We start from the raw sequence: 17,107 nt of genomic DNA, 5'->3' as shown, positions 1-17,107 counted from the left end.
ACTCAGTATCTCCAGGGAATGTAGCGTATACAGCTCTGCTGACATCTCGTGGGTTGTAACTGATGGGCCAAAATATTTGTTCTGGCAATCTAGCAACAAAATAAAATATAAGTTTGGATTTTAGGAAAAGTCTTCAGTTTCTGAGTAAAATCTGCTAGAGTAGCTCAAGTTCAAGAACAAAAAGTGGCAAAGGTAACGTCTGTCACTGAGAGTTGAAGAGGTTGACAGACTAGAGTGTCCACTCCATTGGTTAGATCTGTAGAACAAGTGCCACTGCAGTAATGCCTGTAGAATTTGCTGGCAAGGTGCTTTTCTATTTGGCATTCGCCAGGGTTGAGGCTGCAGAAAATGCCTCTGCAGCAACTTCATAGTGGCAGCGAGATAACTTTTTGTCTTTTAAATTTCACTTTAATAAACATTTATTGTTGCACATATACATGAGAGTTGTCATGCAGTATTTGCCTTTCTGAGCTTGCATTATTTTGCTTATCATAATGATGGCTAGTCCCATCCCCTCTTCTGCAAACGTTATGATTTTATTCTTTCTGTGTAATTTACTGGTTGTGTAGTAGTCTGATAGTTTTAATCTTCATTTCCTGATGACTAACCAATTCGATTTTATTTTCACATTTTTAGTTGCCAGTGGGTTGGATATCTCTCTCTCTCTCTCTCTCTCTCTCTCTCTCTCTCTCTCTCTCTCTCTCTCTCTCTCTCTGTGTGTGTGTGTGTGTGTCTGTAACTTTAGTCTTTTTTGCCTTATTAAATTTGGATTATATAGCCTGAGAATTATTATAATTATTTGATGCTTTTAGAGAAGACCCAAATTTGGGTTCCAGCACCCATGTAGCAATTCTCAACCACTTGTAATTCCAGGTTAAGGGGATCCAGTGACCTCTTCTGAAGTCTGCAGGCACCAGGCCTTTACACATACACATAAAAAAATAAATAAATAAAGACAAAGAAGTACTGGTAATTCTACTGGAGAAATATCCAATTCCAAATGGTCAGCTTTGAAAACATACATAATGAGTAACATTTTACAGAGTGAGCAGCTTACATTTAGGGATATACGGAAACACTCTTATGTGCACATGCACACACATACACACACACAAACATACACACACATACACACACACACACACACTATTAGTGAAAAAAGGGGCCATGGATTTAAAATAGAGTTATGAGGAGTATGTGAGAATGATAAGGGAGGGGGACATGCTGTAATCTAAATATAATATAAAAATAAAGGAGATAATGTTTTTAAATTGGAATGTATTTTATCCTTCTTGGTTTAAAGCCTTGAATAATGTGATTTTACGTTGTTCAAGAGAAGGCCTCGAAGTAGCAAATCAACCTGGGTGAATCTCAAGCTCAGTCAATTGAAGTCTGTCCTTCAGTGTTTGTGAGGACTCAGTCTATTTCTCAGTTACATTTAAACCTAGTGTCCTTTATGTTGCCGCCAGAGCCCTGGGAGATTTGGAAGCTGAATGTCAATATTTACTCACACACCCAGCAGGTTTGAGAGACTGCTAAAGTTTTGGCCCAGTTTTTAATCTCTTAGTATGTAGTTTCATTTGAGTAAATATTTTATGGAAAGAAACTGCCTCAGAATTTTTCTCAGGGACTTTCTTCTTTCTAATATGTTAAATCTCAGAAGTATTCATTGCTTTGAACACATGATTGATCAGTTGTTCTTCTCGGCGGGAATACTGGAGCAAATAAGTTAATCTGCTTTTTGCCATCATAGAAATTCGTTCTGGTTTGTGCTCCCCCACCCATTTATCCATCTATTATAAGTGCTTAATGACAGGTATATATAAATATAAGGTTTTATTTTATAGGATATTAGTCTATACAGATCTGACTGGTGATTTTAGGGGAATATCTTTATGACAAGATAAAAATCTGAGTTTGATCCATAGTTCAGAAACTAAAGCAACCGCAGAAGGTAAATTGTTCAGTTAGCACATAAAATACCTTTAAGTCATCTGGAAAATGAAAATAAAAATCCTGAGAAAAATCTAGAATGGTTAAAATTAAAAGTTAGATAATAAACAATGCTAGTAAGAATATAGAGGAATTATAATTTTTATCCTCTGCTTGTTGTGATATAAAATGCTGTAACTTATTTGGAAAACAGGTTGGCAGTTCTGCAAAATATTACATATAAAATTATTATACCATCCAGTAACTCCACTCTAATCTAGTCAAAGGGGCCAATGTGTGTATAGAAAGACTTGTGTGTACACTATTCAAAGCAGCACTATTTACAGTAGCTTGGAACTGGAAACAAACTTGGACATAAAAAGAGAAGAAGAGCTGATATACACTACAACATGGATGAACCTTAAAACCATTAGCTAAGTAAAAAAAAAAAAAAAAAAAAAAAAAAGTCTTTTGGTGCCAGGCCAACGTATTATATTATTCTGCTAATATGAAACTGCAGATTAAGGAAAACTATAGAGACCAAAAGTAGATTGGTTACTGCTTAAAGTAGATTGGTAGAGAGTTTTTTTCCATGGTGGGAGGACTAAAGAACCCAGAGAACAATTTGCAATAAAACCAGGAGGAATTCCTCTATATTCTTTCTAACATTGTGTATGATCTAACTTTTAATTTTAACCATTCTAAAGAATGTGCAGATTTTTCTTAGGATTTTTCTTTTCATTTTCCAGATGACTTAAGGGTATTTTATGTGGCAATGGTTTGTACAGCTTACAGTGATGACAGTCCATCTTGTTTTCAACCGTGGCTTCCTCTGTTTGCTCAGGGCTTTCAGGGTCAGAACTCTAGAATAAGTACTCAAAGCTAACCCCAAAGTGCAAGTGGTAGAATCCCGCAGCAACCTTAAGCAGTCCTCTCACTGGGAAACCACAACACTACCAACAGAACTCAGACTTGTGTTAACCATCGCCTGGGCCCCACATCCTGAAGCAACACTTACTTAGCTTCTTTAACTACTCTGGAGGTCAGAAAACACTACTTTGTTCCTATATATTCCTGTGTAGCGGGCCTGAGTTACTTCAAATAGCATCTTAAGACTCTTGGCTCAAACCTTCAATACATTTTCCAATTTGGATTCTAATTTTCTGGAAATGTTGGCGAAAGATACAACTTTTAAACCTTGGAAAATCCATGGAGGCAGACAGATTCACCCCAGTCCATAATCACATAAGTTAGCATATGGTAAAGATGTTTGAGAGTTCTTATCGTTCTCCAACTATTTCTTTGGAAGTGTTGAAGCTGAACATTCTCATCAGCAGTGAAAAGAGATGATTTATACTATTTGCAATTAGTCACTTATTGTGCTCAGGTAGATTTGTTGCCTTTTTGTGTCGGCCACTGTTGTTGGTGTTGGTGATAAGAGTCTGTATGAAAGAGTAGCTACCTTGATGAGATTGCATTCTCATAGGAAAGAAAGTAACCTACACAAGTCAGGGAAGGAGATAAAGGTGTATGTGAATACCCAAAACACAAGCAGTTATGTGAGCTTGGAACAGCCTTAAAAGCACTTAACAGAGCTGACCATGAATGAAGGCAGCAGAAGGCACCATTGATAAGATGATAGCAACTGAGCCTTAAAGAATAAACGAAGCAGACAATGTATGGTGGCATACTCCTGTAACCCCAGCATTAGGGAAGCAGACACAAGAAATTTGTTGTCATCCATGACTACATGGTCAAAGCTAGCTGGGCCTACATGAGACACTGTGTCCCCAATAAAAAAGTGGGGAAAGGTTTAGTTAGGCAGCTAGAAGAGGTAGAAGATGGCTTGTGGCATTGAAATATATGAGCACATGTCAGGAGGCATATGGTGCCCAGGCATGATAAAGTGAGACGAGGAAAGATCTGAGTCAGACATCTTAACTTGAATGTTCTTACAGATCACTTTGAAAATGCTGTGAAAATAGATTCTAATTCAGTGGCATGGGCTGGGATGCTCCCCATTCTAAGCAGTAGGCTCATAGCTATTCTGAATAGCAAGAACTCAAGAGATTTATTTGAGTATAATGAGGGAGGAAGATAGAAGTGTCCCAACAAACACATAGATATACGTATAGGGTCAGGCTTGATGGTGGTATGTAAGAGATTGTTGGAAAAATAATGGTTTTGCTCTATATGTTTGAGTGGTATTTTTGAAGCAGTTACAGCATCTCTAGCAAAAGAAATATGATAGGCATACGAGGAGCAAAGGAAACTGTTTCCTGAGTAAGAAAAGAAAGATGTTCTTATGAAGGCCCTGAGTAAGGGCTGTCATGAAAGTGAGAGGGTGATCAGTAGGAAATGCTGTCGCTAATGCTCCAGGCAGAATTTGACAAAGAGGATAGTGACCATCAAAAGGTATATTGGAGGGAACACAAAGTTGTAATTAGAGAGCAAGGATTGAAGGATTAGGAAGTAAGTTTTGATTAGAAACAGCTTAAGGGGGTTGCCTGGAAAGTCTCTCTGTCTCTGTCTCTCTCTGTCTCTCTCTCTGTCTCTCTCTCTGTCTCTCTCTCTGTCTCTGTCTCTCTCTCTCTCTCTCTCTCTCTCTCTCTCTCTCTCTCTCTCTCTCTCTCTCTCTCTCTCTCTCTCCCCGTGTGTGTGTGTGTGTGGGGGGGGTGTATTAGCAGACAAAAGAAAATACAGTGTAAAAGGGGGGCATCCTTTCTTCTTTCATCTGCCCATCTCTGTTCCTTTTCATTTCCTTTTCCTCTGTTCTCCCCTCCCATTCCTTATTATTACAGAAATCTCCTAAAATATTTGTCTGTTTTTTCAAATGCAAGATACATTTTAGATACAGCTGACTCAAATAGATTCATATACTCAGAGAACAGAGCCAGCATTGAAGGAACAGTTGGAATTTGGAGGAGAAAGACAATATTTGGTACAATAAAGGCTTTGAAAAGACAACCAGGCATAGAGGGCAAGACCCCAGATAAGTGATACTTTACTGAATTGAAAGAAACAAAAGATGAGATTCAGTGCATCTCAGAAGTAGCCTTGAAACTTGAATTTCTAACTGCTCACTGTGTGTGTCAATTCTCCCTTACCTTTACACTCCATTTCCCTTTGGGCTTTCTCACTTCTTGCCCCATCCCCATAACATGCTCTATTGTTATTTGGAGATAGGTTCTAGTTAGGCTTCTCAAGGTGCCTTTCAATTACAATCTTTCTGACTCAGTCTCCTGGGATTGCTAACATACACCAACATGTTCAGCTTGCTAATTTTATTAAAGTCTGTTTGACCCAGTGTTTCATGAGTTCCGTGGTTCTCTTGAAACGATGGTGTCTTCAGACAGCAGTTACATAACAGAGAACCATCACTGACCATCCTCTCTCTTACATGTAGCCTTTGGTATATATTGACACCCACATAGAAACTGTCCTCCTGTCCAACAACTAGAATTCCTTCTCCAAACAGAATTCTGTTGGAAAAATAATCTCCATTTCTTTGCATAAAGGCTAAGGTTTTGGTGTCAAGAAATGAGCAAATTCATACCTGGTGACAGCTTCTCCAGGTTCACAGAATTCTTACAGAACTTTGATGGACTAGAATTAGGAAAGAGGAAGCAAGATTGAGGCAAGGATTTACAATCTACTGAAGCCTTTGCAGTTCCCTTTTTAACCTAAAATTGTGTCTTGCTTGTGATAGAAGATGAGGCTTATTTTATGAAAGGATATTAGACTTTGATAAAGAGGATATTCGTCTTTGGTAAAGAACCGCTTATATAAGCAGGATTGCCAAGTAGCCCCCTTGTGTGTTCACTATGGGTACATAGGTTTAGGAGATGATGTCAGAGAGCCCCTAAAGACTTGTTCTCTGTAAATGTTAGAAGATGAAGACAAGGATAGGAGAAATTGTTACTGAGGGGTACCAGGTAGGGTCTGGTTCTCTGCAGAGATGGAGAATATTCTTCATTGATGTTCAGGGTTCTTTTTTGCCTCTCATGTTCTTTTCTCCATTTAAGTCTATATAAGTTTGTATTTACATGACAAAAACCCTAGTCATTTCCTAGGTAACAACTCATCTTTATAGGCAGAAATATCTATTGTAAGCATTTTGTGTTAGCTTTTTTGTTTCCTTAGGACATTGATTCTCAACCTGTAGGTTGTGACCCCTTTGCAATGGGGTGTGGTGGGGTGGGGGATAAAGGGGAGATGTTGAATGACCTTTCACAGGGGTCACCTAAGACCATTGGAAAACCTAAGACCATTGTAATATAATTGTAACTTATATTACAATTTATAACAGTATTAAAATGAGTTATGAAGTCACTACAACACTAAAGGGCCACAGCATTAGGAGGATTGAGAAGCACTGCCTTGGGGAATTACCTTTCTTGGCCAGATTTTTATGATATTTTACAATGTGCATCCATTTATAGTTGTATGATTAAAGTATATGATTTTAAGATAATTTCCTTGTATTTTCAAAATTCTGTGCTTGGTTACTCAGCACCAAGTGGGTAATAATTGTTTTAATTCTCTTAATGCAGAGAAGGATATTCTGTGTAAGTAGTTAGCCTTACAGGACAAACCATTAGTAGATTCTTGGAATTTTTGTGATTCTTATGCTGTTTAATGCAATATACATTTTCAGGTTAAATAGCTTAAATATAACATTATATATATGTAGGATTGAATAATTTACATTCCAACTATGCATGACTAGTTTTTTTTTTTTTAGCATATGAAGTGTTTTTTTGTAGTGGACAAACATTTAAGTACTGACAGAAAATGCTTCAATACAAGATTCTTCAATACAAGGATGAGAGCATCTATAGCCACACATAAAAACTACCACACAAATATTCTGAATCACAGTGTTCACTGAATCAGCCTCTCAAGAAAAATAACTCAGTACAGCTACTTCCTAGTCTCTTCTGATGTTTTTAGCTTTTAGATATTAGTAGATGCCAGTCTTTACAATGAAGAATAAGAATACTGCTTTCTAGAATCAATGTCAAAAACTGAGTAAAGTTGATACTTTCAGTAAAATTGAGCTTTCCTTGGACAAATTAAAAATTAAGGCATGTGAGTCTTCAGGCCCATCAAATGTATGTTTTTTTCATTGACTCAGAATTTAAGGGGAAAAAGTTAATTCTCCTGTATTACTTTCATTAATTTTTGTGTGGCTCATGGTGTGTAATATGTAGTTTAAGGACAACATGAACAAAGTTGGTTCTCTCCTTCTAGTATGTGACTCCCAGGTTTTCAGGATTAGTGCTATGCAGCCGTACCACAGGGAGATGTTGCTACCTTCTTTTTTGTATTATTTAGATAGAGTTTTAGTATATGAATGGAAATCCATGGATTTGCATTTCAGAGCAGGCATGGATAGAGCTACTGTACATAAGGTAGTGTAAGACTGACAAAGCAGACTAATAGATATTGAACAGAACATATTATCCAGAAATAGAACCCCTTAGAGTTGACATTATTTAATCTTCAACCAAAGAGCAAAGACTACACAATTGGAAAACAATACTTTCAACAATTGGTGCTAGAATAACTGTATACAACCATAGGATATCTGTAACATGTGAGTAAACACAGAGCTTTTACCATTTGTAAAGTTGAACTCAAAATACATAACAACCCAAAGTACAAAATGGTATAAATTCTAGGAGATAATATGGGAGAATCTCAAGGGTCAGGGTTTGGGGATGGCTTTGTATGTGTAACACCACAAAAAAGGAAAAGGAAAAACTGAAGAAATGCTAGACACAGTCTTGATTCTGCAGAAACTGATAGAGCAGCTGACAAAACAAAACATACTATGTAAAAGACTCTTTGTGTTCTCATTGACCAAGATTGGCATCACAAACAAGCCGCAGGCTACATTGCCTCTGAAGCAGGCCATGAGAGGATTTGAGGCCATGCATTTGAAAGGAATGTATAACAGACTGGAGAAAACACTGAGGAACAGAAGGGGACGAGTGGGGTCATTATTAGACAGAATTCACAGTAGGTGACTGGAAGTGAGCACTGGGAAATAGCATAGACCACGTGTCTCACAGCTATTATACAAGCAGGTGAAGAAACAAGCTCTTACTGTGGCTATAACTCAGTTATTGGTGTTGCCCCATGGCTCTCAACCCCCTGGTGTTTTAGCCTGCCAGATATATGTGTATAGTAGTCTTGTGTAATTCTGTAACAGTTCTTGGGCAGTCTCAAATATCACCAGGGAGAACTTAGTAATACAGAAGAGTCCAAGGCCTGTGGGTGAGAGATGATAGAGCATTGGCCTGAGGATTCTTGGAAAAGGTGAGATTTGACAGTGCTCTTTCTCTTCTCTCTTCAGGCATCATCATGACCTTGTCCCTGCTGTCTATTGTCTATGGCGCCTTACGTTGCAACATCTTAGCCATCAAAATCAAGTATGATGAGTATGAGGTCAAAGTCAAACCCCTGGCTTATGTCTGTATCTTCCTCTGGAGAAGCTTTGAGATTGCCACTCGAGTCATCGTCCTGGTCCTCTTTACCTCTGTCCTGAAGATCTGGGTGGTGGCAGTCATACTCGTCAACTTCTTCAGCTTCTTCTTATACCCCTGGATCGTTTTCTGGTGCAGTGGCTCCCCATTCCCTGAGAACATAGAGAAGGCCCTAAGTAGGGTGGGTACCACCATCGTGCTCTGCTTCCTCACTTTACTCTATGCTGGCATCAACATGTTCTGCTGGTCAGCTGTCCAGCTGAAAATTGACAATCCGGAGCTCATCAGCAAGTCCCAGAACTGGTACCGCCTGCTCATTTACTACATGACGAGATTCATCGAGAACTCCGTCCTCCTGCTCCTGTGGTATTTTTTTAAAACTGACATATACATGTATGTGTGTGCACCTCTGTTGATCTTGCAGCTGCTCATTGGGTACTGCACTGGCATTCTCTTCATGCTTGTGTTCTATCAGTTTTTCCACCCTTGCAAAAAGCTCTTCTCCTCCAGTGTTTCTGAAAGCTTTAGGGCACTTCTCAGGTGTGCCTGTTGGTCCTCCCTGAGGAGAAAATCCAGCGAGCCAGTAGGAAGGATAGACACAGACTTAAAGGCATGCACAGAGCAAGATGTAATGCCTACTACCAGTAAAGTGATCCCCGAAGCCACTGACATCTGGACTGCTGTTGATCTGTGCTCTGCTTAATGAGACCTGAGGCTTCTGACAAGTAATGAGACTTCACACACATCATGAGCCCTGCACAGGGACTAAGGCATGAAGTTAGCTGTCAGTTCCCTGTGAGCTGCTACCTTTTATAAACCCCTTGGATTTGAGGCAGCTTTGAGAGCATTAAAGAAGCCTACTACCCCACAGTTTGTTTCGCATTTGACTCTGTTCTGTTCTTGCATCCTCACTGGCCCTTTCATTGATTGACACAGTATACCTGAAGTTTCAGTTGAGCTGGTCATACTCATCATTAGAATGAAGAGAAATGCTCGTTTTCTAGTTTCTAGCCTGTTGTCTCAGTAGCCTAATGCTTTACTACTACTGAATATAGCTTTATACAAGAGTCACCATGATAGCTGGGATAGGTTCCTAGGGATTTTACAACTTTGTTCCAATTATAGCTTATAGGAGAGCTATTTAAGTTTGTTTTATTGGTATGTTCCATTTTCACCTCACTAAGACTTTTTATAGATAACCAACTATAGCCACTCTGGCATGCAATGTGCATTTTGTTTCCAAGGCCTAGATTTGGGACTTTATTAACTAGGATCCATTGGTACAGTTTCTTAGGAAAGCCACATTTCATTCCACATGTTGAAGAAAGTAGGGATCAGGATCGATTGGGACAACTGTTAGAACATCAAAAACGATGGAAGCTCATACAAATATCTAAATGTTTAAAATATGAATTGGTCAGAAGGTAGGCTTCATTCTCCTCATAATTCAGGCTTGTCCTATAATTCTGAGAAATTTCTAGTAGAATTTTCTAAGATTAATATTTTAAGAAGGAAGAAAATAAAACTAGCAGTCCTCACCTCTATCTTTCCCTTCCTTGCATGCCAAGCAAGTTTTAAACAAGACTTAACCTCAGTTCATTTGCTGTTGTTTCTAGAAAGCCCTATAGAAATCTGTTCCCTGATGCAAGTATATAGGACATTTTATTTTTCACAATTTTAAGAAAAGAAGTGTTTTCCTCACTACCATCCTTAGTTAGAAATGTTGAACTTAGAAACTTTTTAAGTTATAGAAAGTAATGAAATGATCAGAAGTTTTTGTTCCTCATGAAATCCATTTTGACTTGATAGCAGTTCATTTTCATGAGATATTCAGTTTTGTCCTCCACACCATTTCATCTAATGAATAATTTCTCTCTCATCTGGAACTATTTATTTTAATTTAAAAGGGTTGGATAGAATATTGTCAGTACTCTGACAAAGGTGCCAGCAAGCAATGCTATGATCTCTACCACTAAATGTGGATGATGAAATGTCTACAAACAAGTGACCATGAAATTCACACCAACTTAACATGAAAATTGTAACAAAATGCAATGCATTTCCAAAGGTACCCCTATTTGCGATTCCATGGGATAGAATAGATATTCAATTTTCTGACCACCTAAATACATAAAACACATTTATCTGGCCATCATACTCCTCATAATTGCTTTTTAAAAACTCTTTTGGTATCAAATTGATGAGAAATTTCATAAACAAATGAACATTCAGCTTGGTAAGTATTTTACTATAGTAGAGGATTCGTAAAATAGTAAGTATTCTTTGATGTGTCATTCACACTGTTAATCTTTGTACCATTTTGTATGCACACATTTCAGTAAGGTTCCGAACCACAGAGCATCTGTTTTTCTTTCCTGAAATATTTTTCCTCATTTGTACTTCTGTTTTGCCAGGATTTATGGTTTACCTGTATGAGAATGCATAGGCAGTCCATCATTTTTGATCACTTTTAACATATAGAAGTCAAATTGATGTTTGTCTATGTTTGCTGTTGACCCCTGTATCACTTTTCCTGTTTTTAATACATCTAGATCTAGTTAGTGTACATCATCAAAGTGATACTTTATATAACAGATAATTCTTTGTACTTTTCTTGCTCAGAGGTAAAAAACTGTTGAAAATACATAGCAAGTACAGGGAAAGTAAAGGGAAAACAAGCTTAAGATGCTAAAGCACTCCTCTTTGGGTCGTTTCCTAGTTTAAGAAGTCCAAAATGATTGAAAGGGTAGGAAGAGCATCCCTAGGTCATCCTAAAATGCTCTTCTCTGTCACATCATTTCCTTATGTTTACAGGCACCAGGTGTTTTCAGTCTTTAATGTGAAGAAAATCCTTTCCTTGAAGCTTTCCAGTGACTGAGGGGAGAGATGGTACCCATTTCCAATTTCAGGGCAGGCCTTGAGAGTGAGACCAGCGCCACTCTGACACTTCCTAGGCAGGTTCAGAATTAGACAATGGTAAGGATACTTGTCTTTTCCCAGCCTTGGTTTAGAAGCATGACCCAGAAATGCTTTTAAACTCTTAATTTTCAAATATATTGTAAGCCCCTTTACCATAGTCAGTTGGTAAGCATCTTGAATGACCTCAAACCAAACTAACTAGCAGTGATAAACTATCAGACACCAAAGGCCCACCCAGGTCCCGCTTTATAAAGACAGGTGTTTTTTATTTTTTATTTTTAACTAATTAGATATTATTTCAGTCTCTTGGTAAGTAGGCTTTTTCCTTGTGCAGTCCCACAAGCTTACTTAATTATTCTATGCCTCCATTTCCTAACTTACCAAATTAACATGATATGATATACTATTCCAACTTACCTCACAAACTTTTTGGAAAGATTTCACTAAATAATAGACACAAAAATATTTCAAAGTCCCATCAAGAGTTATTATATTACTCAAGTCCATAAACTGGTTATTGTTTGTGGTTTGGTTTGGTTGTCTCCCCGACTGATATGACATAAGTAGTTTCATCCACATCAGTCTTTAGTGAATGCACAGGTCTTTGGGCTTCACTGCAGTTGCCCTGTCTTACCATCAGTTAATTACAGAAATTAGTACTCAGGGCATGTGCGATGGCTCAGCCGGGGAAGGTTCGTGCCACCAAACCCAACAACCCAACTTCCATCCTTGGGACCTACATGATGGAAGGAAAGAAACAGTTCCCACAGCTGTCTGATTTCTAAAAGCAAACTATGGTGTGTGTATGCATGTATGCAGACTCACACAACACACACACCACAAACACATACCACAAATACACACACACAGACACACACACACACACACACACACACACTTAAAAAATAAAAAAAAATTAAAATATCCCCTAAATGCTTAGTACTTGGTGAGAAAAAAAGACCCAGTGGGTCTCAGAATTTGCTTCTGATAGCAAATAAGTTTATTGTCTTCATATTATCCTTTATAAAGAATGTAACAGCATCTTTTGATAATTATACATTACAACTTAAATGGCTGATTTGAAGCATTAATTAAATGTGAATGTAATCTGTACAGTTTTGTAAACGGGAAAATAAGCTTAGTATTGATTGTCTTGAAAATGCAGCATTTCCTTGGGATCTGCTTTACAGCATTGGTATGATTGTATGTGCCAGTGCATCTCAGCCAGTGGATTGTGGGTATGCACTTTTGTGGATTGCTTCTCAGAGTCATTGACTCAAATGTTGTTTATGTTTCTTCATACAATAAATTAATTTTTTCAATTTTCTCTTGCATTTTATTTCTTGTATAAACCTTAAATGACTTCTTTTTTGAAATTTAAGGCCCATTTGAAAGACAAATTCGAAAATGGTTTGTTGTGATTATGTACTTTTATTTTTTTTTAATATTTTTATTACATATTTTCCTCAATTACATTTCCAATACTATCCCAAAAGTCCCCCATAGCGCCCCCCACTTCCCTACCCACCCATTCCCATTCTTTTGGCCCTGGCATTCCCCTATATTGGGGCATATAAAGTTTGCAAGTCCAATGGGCCTCTCTTTCCATTGATGGCCGACTAGGCCATCTTTCGATACATATGCAGCTAGAGACAAGAGCTCCAGGGTTCTGGTTAGTACATCATGTTGTTCCAACAATAGGGTTGCAGATCCCTTTAGCTCCTTGGGTACTTTCTCTAGCTTCTCCATTGGGAGCCCTGTGATACATCCAATAGCTGACTGTGAACATCCACTCCTGTGTTTGCTAGGCCCCGGCATCGTCTCACAAGAGACAGCTATATTTGGGTCCTTTCAGCAAAATCTTGCTAGTGTATGCAATGGTGTCAGCGTTTAGAAGCTGATTATGGGATGGATCCCTGGATACGGCAGTCTCTAAATGGTCCATCCTTTCATCACAGCTACGAACTTTGTCTCTGTAACTCCTTCCCTGGGTGTTTTGTTCCCAATTCTAAGAAGGTGCACAGTGTCCACACTTTGGTCTTCATTCTTCTTGAGTTTCATGCGTTTATCAAATTGTATCTTATATCTTGGGTATCCTAAGTTTTGGGCTAATATCCACTTATCAATGAATACATATTGTGTGAGTTCTTTTGTGATTGTGTTACTTCACTCAAGATGATGCCCTCCAGGTCCATCCATTTGGCTAGGAATTTCATAAATTCATTCTTTTTAATAGATGAGTAGTACTCCATTGTGTAAATGTACCATAATTTCTGTATCCATTCCTCTGTTGAGGGACATCTGGGTTCTTTCCAGCTTCTGGCTATTATAAATAGGGCTACTATGAACATAGTGGAGCATGTGTCCTTTTTACCGGTTGGGACATCTTCTGCATATATGCCCAGGAGAGGTATTGCTGGATCCTCCAGTAGTACTATGTCCAATTTTCTGAGGAACCGCCAGACTGATTTCCAGAGTGGTTGTACAAGCTTGCAATCCCACCAACAATGGAGGAGTGTTCCTCTTTCTCCACATCCTCGCCAGCATCTGCTGTCACCTGAATTTTTGATCTTAGCCATTCTGACTGGTGTGAGGTGGAATCTCAGGGTTGTTTTGATTTGCATTTCCCTGATGATTAAGGATGTTGAACATTTTTTCAGGTGCTTCTCTGCCATTCGGTATTCCTCAGGTGAGAATTCTTTGTTCAGTTCTGAGCCCCATTTTTTAATGGGGTTATTTGACTTTCTGGAGTCCACCTTCTTGAGTTCTATATATATATTGGATATTAGTCCCCTATCTGATTTAGGATAGGTGAAGATCCTTTCCCAATCTGTTGGTGGTTTTTTTGTCTTATTGATGGTGTCTTTAGCCTTGCAGAAGCTTTGTAGTTTCATGAGGTCCCACTTGTCAATTCTCGATCTTACAGCACAAGCCATTACTGTTCTATTCAGGAATTTTTCCCCTGTGCCCATATCTTCAAGGCTTTTCCCCACTTTCTCCTCTATAAGTTTCAGTGTCTCTGGTTTTATGTGAAGTTCCTTGATCCACTTAGACTTGACCTTAGTACAAGGAGATAGGAATGGATCGATTCGCATTCTTCTACATGTTAACAACCAGTTGTGCCAGCACCATTTGTTGAAAATGCTGTCTTTCTTCCACTGGATGTTTTTAGCTCCCTTGTCGAAGATCAAGTGACCATAGGTGTGTGGGTTCATTTCTGGGTCTTCAATTCTATTCCATTGGTCTATTTGTCTGTCACTATACCAGTACCATGCAGTTTTTATCACGATTGCTCTGTAGTAGAGCTTTAGGTCCGGCATGGTGATTCCACCAGAGGTTCTTTTATCCTTGAGAAGAGTTTTTGCTATCCTAGGGTTTTTGTTATTCCAGATGAATTTGCAGATTGCACTTTCTAATTCGTTGAAGAATTGATTTGGAATTTTGATGGGGATTGCATTGAATCTGTAGATTGCTTTTGGCAAGATAGCCATTTTTACAATGTTGATCCTGCCAATCCATGAGCATGGGAGATCTTTCCATCTTCTGAGATCTTCTATAATTTCTTTCTTCAGAGACTTGAAGTTTTTATTATACAGATCTTTCACTTCCTTAGTTAGAGTCACGCCAAGATATTTTATATTATTTGTGACTATTGAGAAGGGTGTTGTTTCCCTAATTTCTTTCTCAGCCTGTTTATTCTTTGTGTAGAGAAAGGCCATTGATTTGTTTGAGTTAATTTTATATCCAGCTACTTCACCGAAGCTGTTTATCAGGCTTAGGAGTTCTCTGGTGGAATTTTTAGGGTCACTTATATATACTATCATATCATCTGCAAAGAGTGATATTTTGACTTCATCTTTTCCAATTTGTATCCCTTTGATCTCCTTTTGTTGTCGAATTGCTCTGGCTAGGACTTCAAGTACAATGTTGAATAGGTATGGAGAAAGTGGACAGCCTTGTCTAGTCCCTGATTTTAGAGGGATTGCTTCAAGCTTCTGACCATTTACTTTGATGTTGGCTACTGGTTTGCTGTAGATTGCTTTTATCATGTTTAGGTATGGGCCTTGAATTCCTGATCTTTCCAAGACTTTTATCATGAATGGGTGTTGGATCTTGTCAAATGCTTTTTCCGCATCTAAGGAGATGACCATGTGGTTTTTGTCTTTGAGTTTGTTTATATACTGGATTACGTTGATGGATTTCCGTATATTGAACCATCCCTGCATCCCTGGGATGAAACCTACTTGGTCAGGATGGATGATTGTTTTGATGTGTTCTTGGATTCGGTTAGCAAGAACTTTATTGAGGATTTTTGCATCAATATTCATAAGGGATATTGGTCTGAAGTTTTCTATCTTTGTTGGGTCTTTTTGTGGTTTAGGTATCAGAGTAATTGTGGCTTCATAGAATGAGTTGGGTAGAGTACCTTCTGTTTCTATTTTGTGGAATAGTTTGTGAAGAACTGGGATTAGATCTTCTTTGAAGGTCTGATAGAACTCTGCACTAAACCCATCTGGTCCTGGGCTTTTTTTAGTTGGGAGACTATTAATGACTGCTTCTATTTCTTTGGGGGATATAGGGCTGTTTAGATCATTAACCTGATCTTGATTCAACTTTGGTACCTGGTATCTGTCTAGGAACTTCTCCATTTCATCCAGGTTCTCCAGTTTTGTTGAGTATAGCCTTTGGTAGAAGGATCTGATGGTGTTTTGGATGTCTTCAGGATCTGTTGTTATGTCTCCTTTTTCATTTCTGATTTTGTTAATTAGGATGCTTTCCCTGTGCCCTCTAGTGAGTCTGGCTAAGGGTTTATCTATCTTGTTGATTTTCTCAAAGAACCAGCTCCTTGATTGGTTGATTCTTTGAATAGTTTTTCTTGTTTCCACTTGGTTGATTTCACCCCTGAGTTTGATTATTTCCTGCTGTCTACTCCTCTTGGGTGAATTTGCTTCCTTTTGTTCTAGTGCTTTTAGGTGTGTTGTCAAGCTGCTAATGTGTGCTCTCTCTAGTTTCTTTTTGGAGGCACTCAGAGCTATGAGTTTTCCTCTTAGAAATGCTTTCATTGCGTCCCATAAATTTGGGTATGTTGTGGCTTCATTTTCATTGAACTCTAAAAAGTCCTTAATTTCTTTCTTTATTCCTTCCTTGACCAAGGTATCATTGAGAAGAGTGTTGTTCAGTTTCCACGTGAAGGTTGGCTTTCTATTATTTATTTTGTTATTGAAGATCAGCCTTAGTCCATGGTGATCTGATAGGATGCATGGGACAATTTCAATATTTTTATATCTGTTGAGGCCTGCTTTGTGACCAATTATGTGGTCAATTTTGGAGAAGGTACCATGAGGTGCTGAGGTAAGGTATATCCTTTTGTTTTAGGATAGAATGTTCTGTAGATATCTGCCAGATCCATTTGATTCATAATTTCTCTTAGTTTCACTGTGTCCCTGTTTAGTTTCTGTTTCCATGATCTGTCCATTGGTGAAAGTGGTGTGTTGAAGTCTCCCACTATTATTGTATGAGTTGCAATGTGTGCTTTGAGCTTTACCAAAGTTTCTTTAATGAATGTGGCTGCCGTTGTATTTGGAGCATAGATATTCAGGATTGATAGTTCCTCTTGGAGGATTTTACCTTTGATGAGTATGAAGTGTCCCTCCCTGTCTTTTTTAATGACTTTGGGTTGGAAGTCAGTCTTATCAGATATTAGAATGGCTACTCCAGCTTGTTTCTTCATGCCATTTGCTTGGAAAATTGTTTTCCAGCCTTTC

The 17,107-nt window shown here is 38.3% G+C and overlaps 1 protein-coding gene across 1 annotated transcript in view; it reads left to right on the top strand.

Annotated features, from left to right (window-relative positions):
* Positions 1-12,664, top strand: part of Xk (X-linked Kx blood group antigen, Kell and VPS13A binding protein) — a 48,123-nt gene extending 35,459 nt beyond the window's left edge. Inside the window, exon 3 of the mRNA XM_085838278.1 lies at positions 8,294-12,664. Coding sequence (XP_085694404.1) covers positions 8,294-9,126 — 833 coding nt within the window. The 3' untranslated portion in view covers positions 9,127-12,664. The remainder of the gene's footprint in view (positions 1-8,293) is intronic.
* Positions 12,665-17,107: the final 4,443 nt, after the last annotated feature.

This window comes from Mus caroli, unplaced genomic scaffold (assembly GCF_978045245.1).
Source record: "Mus caroli unplaced genomic scaffold, Mus_caroli_1 scaffold_5, whole genome shotgun sequence".
NCBI classification, from domain to species: Eukaryota; Metazoa; Chordata; class Mammalia; order Rodentia; family Muridae; genus Mus; species Mus caroli.
This window is presented reverse-complemented; position numbering and strand designations above follow the sequence as displayed.